General features: G+C 38.4%; 1 protein-coding gene across 3 annotated transcripts; it reads left to right on the plus strand.

The window, feature by feature from the left end:
• The first annotated feature begins 228 nt into the window (after positions 1 to 228).
• On the plus strand, positions 229 to 8,308 carry gata5 (GATA binding protein 5). Of its 3 annotated transcripts, none has more exons than XM_058409232.1 (7): positions 231 to 438; positions 1,086 to 1,776; positions 3,888 to 4,057; positions 5,181 to 5,306; positions 6,303 to 6,387; positions 7,000 to 7,127; positions 7,460 to 8,307. In XM_058409232.1, exons 2-7 carry the CDS (start codon positions 1,221 to 1,223, stop codon positions 7,577 to 7,579), a joined length of 1,185 nt encoding a protein of 394 aa, XP_058265215.1. In that variant the 5' UTR covers positions 231 to 438; positions 1,086 to 1,220; the 3' UTR covers positions 7,580 to 8,307. The 3 variants fall into 3 exon arrangements, with proteins under 3 accessions (XP_058265216.1, XP_058265215.1, XP_058265214.1); XM_058409231.1 differs by having other exon boundaries at positions 233 to 438; positions 5,178 to 5,306; XM_058409233.1 differs by lacking the exon at positions 7,000 to 7,127 and having other exon boundaries at positions 229 to 438; positions 5,178 to 5,306; positions 7,460 to 8,308.
• Positions 8,309 to 8,671: the final 363 nt, after the last annotated feature.

An 8,671-nucleotide genomic window follows, 5' to 3' on the forward strand; every position in this document is an offset into this window, starting at 1 on the left:
ACTCCCTGCCACACACACTGCGATCAAGTCCCTTAATGCACACTTCCTTACTAAATAGCAAGACACAATAGTAGGCCTACCTACAGCTATTTAGTAGGGTAGTTCGTGCTTGTTGGCTATAACCCGAGTCCGCCTCTCCTCCCTTGCTATGGGTCCTACCTTCGGGCACTGAGTCACGTGACTTGCCTCTCGCCGTGAAGTATAGAGGGCGAATCGGGGAACGGTTATATGAGGTGCAATCAGCCTGTGATACCGAGTCGGAAAGCGCGAGGAGTAAACTTTTTCCATTTTTAAAAACCTGAGTTTACGGCTACAGTCCCTCCCTGTATTCCTTCCAATTAATAAAAAGGACACGAAGAAGAGGAGCCTTCGACTGAGGTGCTACTTGACTGGGGGGAAAGAGGGAGCCTAACTTTTATCGCCCAGCGCCCTTATCTGGTGAGATAATGCGACGAGAGCTCTAGGATAAAATTGTATTAGCGCTGCGCGCGCGCGCGGCTATCTTCAGTTTTTATGCGTTTCCAATGATAAAAATATATATATATGTATCAAGAGATTGTGCCTTGGTTATCTCTATGGTTCATGTTTTCCTCCAATCGGCTGTGTTTCAACTGACTTAGTTCGAGTAGTCTAGATACTTGACATTGTTGGTCTTTTTCCAATATCTGTGCGCAATAATACTAGTCCTCTTTATTCTTATTCCCTTCCATTAAACAGCCACAAAAATGCATATCGCATTATAATACGCATTTACAAGGAATCCAGTTGAACTATATATTTAAATGTACATATAATCTCAGAATTTTCTTCAGATATCGGTTTTGTAGTCATTTTCATGGTTTGTTGCAAATTACTGGAAAAATAACTAGTACTTTATCGAAAAAGTAAGACCTCTGAAATCTCGCCATGTGGCTCTGATTATTATCCGCTGTCACGACCGAGAAGCTGCCTCAGACCAGACTTTGACTCCTTGTTTTTTTAGATGCTAATTAAGACGGATAGTGACATGTAGGCTACTCTGTTTTCGGAGCAAAATCATTAAACTTTTTTTTTTCTTTTTCCTCTTTTTTTCCTTTTGTTTTCAGGAGCGAAGACTTCTCTGGCCGAACCTACCGGAGTGGAGCTTTTGGACGAACTTTACTTGCATTGATAATTATTTTTTTTATTTTTTTTATTTTTAACTTTTATTACGAACAAATTAGGAGATTTGGTCTTGCAGCATGTACTCGAGCTTGGCGATACCTTCCAACCCATCCCCGTACGGGCACGACTCCGGGAACTATGTGCACGCACCGGCCAGCTCGCCCGTGTACGTGCCCAGCACGCGTGTGCCCGCTGCAGTGCTACAGTCGCTGCCCTACCTGCAGCCGTGCGAACCCACGCACCAGCCGCACGCGCTCGCAGGCCACCATCACGCATGGCCCCCGCAATCTGCAACTGATGGCTCGTCGTTCGGCGCTGGAAGCCCGCATGCTCACGCGCCCTCCGCCGCGTTCTCCTACACGCACAGTCCTCCCACGAGCGGCGGCGGCGGCGGCAGTTGTGGCGCCCGCGACCCTGCGTCCTATCAGAGTCCTCTGGCGCTGAGCGGCGGCGCGCGCGGCCACGATCAGTACGGTGGTGCTCTCGTACGCTCCGTGGGCGCTTCTTATTCGAGCCCCTACGCATACATGGGCCCTGACGTGAGCGGATCATGGGCCTCTGGTCATTTCGACAGCAGTGTGATCGGACTACAGGGTCGCCAGGGAACTCTGACGGGCAGAAGGACCTGTCTAGGTGCGTATTTCTAATGATCAGTAAAAGAAAAAAATACTACTGTCTCCTATTTTATTATATATTATATTCTTTTATGGCACACTTTTCCCCAGTCTTTTTATTATTTTATTTTTAAAAATATTTTTATTAAGCATCTGACATACAGCATGACATACTTGCCTATATATAGTAAATATAACTACAGTATGCATAAAGCAAAATGTACTAAATTTATATAAATATATACGGAAGAAACGAATAATTATGATATCTTCAAATCAAGTCGAGTAGCTTTTATTGTCATTCCAGCCATATATAGCTGACGTAGGACCCTTGTGCTACAAAAAAACAACAACACTATAATATTCTTATTACTGGCACTACAAATATACCTGAACGTCGTGGACAGAACGAGCAATTCATCTACTATAATATGATTTGTAATGTGATCTCTCTCTCTCTCTGTTTGTTTTCCAACTCAGCAAGCAAAAATGGTTGGAATGAAAGGGAGGGGTCTGGTTTGATGCCCTGATCTTACGTTTATTGCAGTAATTGAATGGGTTTTAGGCTTTCTCTATGGCGAAACATAAACATCCAAAAGAATGGCGAGCTATTGTGAGTGTCAGTCTGTTGATGGTATATTGTAAGATGGTCATTCCTGTTAATCAAAGCTGAAAGCTGTGCTCTTTCAACTGACTGCTAATACACTTTAGATGCTAATGAATCCACTAAATATCGTTTGGGTGTGAATTGATGAAAGGATGCAGACCTTCTTAGCGCTAACAACTGCCCCCTTGATCAGACTGACCTAAACAAACAATTAACGAACCGTCTGGTACACATAAAATTCAGAAGGAGCCTATGAGCTAGTAAACGTCTGAAATATGTATGTCATGTAATTTAGTACGCAGCTTGTCATAACAGACTTCAGGCTTTGGCGTAATGTTATCTTTAAAAGAACACTTCGCATACAAACTATATTGCCCTATAAATTTCCGCACATTTTAGAGCATGTGGTTTTATGTGCTTGGATCCATAGTGTCATTATATAAAGTCTCAAAGAACTCCGAAGGGAGTAGAGAAACATCCTGTAATTATTATTATTATTATTATTATTATTATTATTATTATTATTATTATTATTACATCTGAAATTAGTTTACTTAATTCTTGTGAAATTTGGTGGAATTCCAGCCATTAATTGCAGGAGGGCGTCGCGTGTCATGTAGCCTGATTGATTGGGGACTCCTGGATCTTTAACACTGATAAGAGCCCCATAGCCGTTCGACCCGGCCTTGTCACACACACACACACACACACACATACACACACACACACACACACACACTGCTCACCCCCAGTGTTCCCCGTATTGATACATTCCGCGTGCTGTCTCACCGGTCCGCGCGCGCCTCTTAATTCCACCCGCGCCAGGCCAAACGGGCACATTCATCAAACACACACACACACACACAGCTAATCAAGATGGCTGCAGATATTCACCCCTAATTTACTTGCCTGTAAACCCACAGGCTTAAAGAAAGCTGGGAGTGACGGCAGTGTGTTTAAGTGTACAGTATTTAAAGCTTGCTGACCTCTACAATCTTCTTTGCACAACATACCACTCAATATTTGTGCAAAATAGTTTGTTGACAATTTTTAACTGAGAAATTGTGTCCATTTATGTGTCAATAATTATCACGAGCAGGAAACTGAAAATTTTTTATATTATCATCATCAGCAGTATCATCTATGAAGCCTCTTTTTTGCCGTAACGCAACCTTTGTTTTTTTTTTAAAACTGTTTTTCAGTTTAAATAAAACACTTTATTATTATAACACTATTATTATGTCGATATGTCTATTTATAGACATACTTTCACACAGATAAAACAAAAATAAAAAACATAACAGTTTATTAATTTTAGCCTATTGAAATGATATTAGATAATATTACTCTTGTATTTTTTCCCCTTTAAAATCAGTTTTATTATCGTGAACCGAATTGGGTAAACTGGTCTCAAAACTCTAACTGGCTGAATGAATAAGGAATGAATTGTTGGAATAAAGTGCAAAAATGAAGCCTGTAGAAATAAGATATCTGTGTGTGTGTGTGTGTGTGTGTGTGTGTAGACATGTTGGATGAAGTGGCGCTGGAAGGACGCGAGTGTGTGAACTGCGGCTCGATCTCCACTCCGCTGTGGAGGCGCGATGGAACCGGCCATTACCTGTGCAACGCTTGCGGCCTTTACCACAAAATGAACGGTGTTAATCGACCTCTCATCAAACCCCAGAAACGACTGGTGAGTGCCCTGGTTTTATAGAGCTGCAAGATATTGCTGCAATAATAACATTTCAGATCTCACAAAAATCTCCCACAGTCATTTACAGTTGCTTAAATAATACTCTCCAATATCCCGAACAACGTGGATTAGTCAAATATATTGCACAATTTTTTAAAATATGAAATAGAAGTCAATATAAGGCATTTTCCACTTCCAGGTCATGCAATCTGTGGTGATATTTATACATATTTATACATTTATACATAATGGATCAATAATACATTAATTAAGTGAAGCAATATTTGGTGTGGTTTTGATAGCTAGACAAACAATAGAACTATTTTTCCCCACTCTCATTTTGTAAAATAATTATTTGCTGAACTTGTTGAATCAGGAAAGAAAGAAAGAAAGAAAGAAAGAAAGAAAGAAAGAAAGAAAGAAAGAAAGAAAGAAAAAACAGTGGAAAAAGATATATATATAAATATATATATATATTTGGAAAGAAGAGAAATGGAAAGAGTTTTTATCTCAGGGTCACTTGTGTGAGAGACCTTCATTGCTGTCTTGCTTCCCAAGAGTTCTCTCTCTCTCTCTCTCTCTCTCTCTGTCTACAGCTGTGAATTAGCACACTTCCACATCTCTGTTTTTCTATTTGCCGTTTTCTGACCTTGTCCTTGAGTCCGTCCGTATTTAGAACAGGATTAAAAACTCCATGCAGTAGCTCCCGTAGTGTTTTGCATGAATGAGGAAATCTCTCGATCCATGAGCATACAGCATTGCAATAAAAATTCAGGCTGCGAGTTTTCCTTGTTTTGCATGTTACAGTAAAGGCTAAGCCATTACTTGTTACCATGGTATATAATTTTTACACTGTGTAACAAGAGAAAGGGCTTATGTTGGACTTTTAATTGATTTATTTTTTGTTAAAAGCCTATGGGAAGTAACCATGGCACAATATGTCTAATTCCAGTTCAGTTAATTTGATCTGGCCTTTTTGCATTTCAGGCATTTGTATTTAAAGAGCTATCCATTTCTACCACGTCCCAGGTTTCCTTAGCTCCTGTCTCTTTCCTCATTAGCTTTGACTATGTTGCCATGTTGTGTTATGTCTATAAGAATTCTTGGTGTGTGTCTGCAGCAGACTACGTCCCGGAGAGCAGGCCTGTGTTGCACTAACTGTCACACCAGCACAACCACACTGTGGAGGAGAAATGCAGAGGGAGAGCCTGTGTGTAACGCGTGTGGCCTGTACATGAAACTTCATGGGGTCAGTATCAGTGGTCATGTAACACGCTTTAACATATTCATGTGGAAATGTGTTCGGCTTATTTTAACAGTCACTTTAATACTCCTCCAATCAAATCTGTAGAACTCTAGGACAAATGACCAGTGATCCAGTCAGTGCCCAATACAAACTTTAACCCTACGGGCAGATTTATTTAAATTTTGCTTTAGGTTATGGTTAAAAAAAAATTTAATAGAGTTTTAATATTAGATTAAATTCATGTATGGTAGTTTTCAGTCATGTTTCTTGAAATGATTATAAATATACTGTCATTTTATTTTTATTTAATGTTTATTTATGAGAAATAAAATAATAAATAAACTAACTATATGTATTGAGCTTTCTGATATAATTAAAATATTATAAAGAAAACAAAAGAGAAATAGAAATATATATATATATATATATATATATATATAGAGAGAGAGAGAGAGAGAGAGAGAGAGAGATACATAGAGACAGTTTTGCAGACAGCAAATGAAGTTGAAAGGAAATAAAAAATTTGAATGGAAATATCCAGGGTTATAAGATCACAATGACCCTTGTTATTTATCCCCAGGGGGCAACTTAGAGGCATGTAGACTAGTTAAAAAAAGATCAGTGCAAAAAAGCTTTGAGTAAACATCTGTATAAAATATCTGTAATTAAATCAAAACTGTTTAAACTGTGAAAATAGGTACTGCTTAATAGCCAAAAACGAAAGAAGAGGAAGAAGAAAGTAGAAGAAGGTGAAATAGATGGAGGAAAATGTAATGTTATAGGACCAAGATAAGGATCGATTACTGGATTTAATCGATCCTTAGGGATCGATTAAATCGAATGGCTCCTTATCACTCATCCAAATCAGCGAAAAAATTTTTTTCTAGCAGCAAAAGTTAAAATATTCAATCATTTATCAATCTGTTAGCAGATGGTTTAATGGATCTTAGCAGTATATTTTCCTAGAGGGTCTCACTCACTCTTTCTATCATCCTACAGGTACCCAGGCCTCTGGCGATGAAGAAAGAAAGCATTCAGACGAGAAAACGCAAACCCAAGATACCTAAAACCAAAGCTTCCTCAGGTAAGAGATGTTGTTGGAACAAATCTCTACACAATAACACAAAATACGAATCAAAACGAACGGCTTGAAATTTACGAACCAGCTACAGCTAGGTATACTGCGACTGATGCCACCATCTGTTCTCATTAATTTAACATTTTTAACGTTTCTGCGTCCTCCGTGTTTTATTTTTATTTTATGAAATATCGATATCATCCGGCACGAGTATGTGCCGTGTTGATAAGTGCACTGATAAACGTTCTGACTGTAGCACACTATCAATGATTTTTGCACTGCTTTAGTGAAAGAGGGGTGAGAAGAAGGGGAATGAAGAGGCAGTTCATTTTTGGACGAAAATTAAGATGAGTGATTGGGATGAAAGAGACGGAGTGGGGGGGGGGATCGCAAGAATGTGTGGAGAGACATATGGGGTGTGTGAAAGAATGGAAGACACAAAAGTGAGTGAGAGAGTTAGAAAGTGAGCGTCCAGTTACACCATTTCTTCTGGATTTAATGGATTTGGGCTTAAAGACCGTCTGCGGGAAGACGTCAGGCCGTCTTTGAACGCTGCTAATTTTGTGATTTGTTTAGCTTAATTTATTTATTTTTATACATATTTTTTCCGACCTTTAGGTTCTTCCGTGTCTGGCACTACCTCTCCTGCGTCCCTTCCCATTTCAGAGAATGCTTCGACAATAAAAAGTGAACCCAACATCGCTGCCTCACCATACGCCGGTCAAACGGTTGTGTCTGTCACACAGGTATTCAGTTATACTTAACCCATTATCACTCGCATTATACAGTAGCTGGTTAATTGATTACAGTATAAAATCAATTGAAACACTGAAGGATTGAATTCTATATTTTCTTATATATTTATAAACATGAAATATTTTCAGTCTAAGAGCTATAACAGTTCCCAGGCAGTCTATAGACATTATCGTAAGGCTGAGACAGCATTCTAATAAGCGACAAAAGCCGTGAACTCTCATCTTAACCTGAAGCGTTCGTAAGAGTGGTCTCGTGAACGTCTCACCCTCTGTGAACCCGTGTGGAATAACACACGCTTCTGTTATCGCCTTTCTTTCCCAAGGCTTCAACACAGTTAAGCAGCACAAGCTCGGGCCACGTGGACATCAAATACGAGGACTACCAGTTCACCCCGACGTCCATCGCCCCACAGAACTCCTGGTGCGCTCTGTCCCAAGCATGATGCAGCCCGAGACGCTGCTATTCCTCTGCAAAAAATAAAAATAAAAAATCACCCCAGTGCAATCTTGGAAAGAAAAGGACTTTATGACGAGAACTACCTATTACACAGCCAACTCTAACAAGCAATACCAGACTCTGGTGGACGCCAGTGGACGGGAATACAGTATATGAACTGACCATAGAGTTTGTACAGAATTTAAATCAGTGCTTCATTGTTTTGTTGTAAAATTGGATGACTCAAAAAGGTTTTTTTTTTTTTTAGAAACTAAATGAAGGACAAAATCAAATGCACATTTACAAAAAACTAAACAAAGTATACCCTGATGTCTAATGATTCGTTTCTTTAGAAATGAATCATTTTTTAAAAAATACATTATTTATGTTGAGATAGGAACAGTTGTGGTTTTCAATATACACTTTCTGTTGTTTTTTCCGGACAGGGAATATATTTTATGGTCATAATGACACACACACACACGCACACACACACGCATGCACAGGCTTTGAAAGACTCCTCATTGCTCCTACTGATTCGTATCACTGACCGTTAATCTGAAGTGCAATGACTCACTTTTCCAAAGCTTTTGAAAATAAAAAATAAGGAACGTGATTATTTTAATTATTTTAAGTTTGTTTTGTTCTCTTCAAAATATATTAGCCTTAATTTTATTTGTGCTGTATTTTGTGGATATATAATGGAATTACACATTTGTTTTATTGAATATAAAACTCAGTATCAGATTTTGTCCCTTTGTGTCTTTGTCCAGATACTCTGATACTATGACACACACACACACACACACACATAATCATTTATGACCAAAATGTTAATTATATTAAATTACACATGAATATAAAAAAAGAAAGTTTCACAGTAATAATAATAATAATAATAATAATAATAATAATAATAATAATAATAATAATAATAATAATAATTGAAATAAATGGAAAGAAAGCTGTTTATGCTTGCCAACAAATTTATAGTGAGTGTAAACTGCAAACTTTATTTTCCCCCTGATATAAGCATTTTATTATCACCAATAACACAAACATTATGTTTAACATTATTAAGCAAAACATTTCAATTAAT

Source organism: Hemibagrus wyckioides, linkage group LG15, assembly GCF_019097595.1.
Source record: "Hemibagrus wyckioides isolate EC202008001 linkage group LG15, SWU_Hwy_1.0, whole genome shotgun sequence".
Taxonomy (NCBI): domain Eukaryota; kingdom Metazoa; phylum Chordata; class Actinopteri; order Siluriformes; family Bagridae; genus Hemibagrus; species Hemibagrus wyckioides.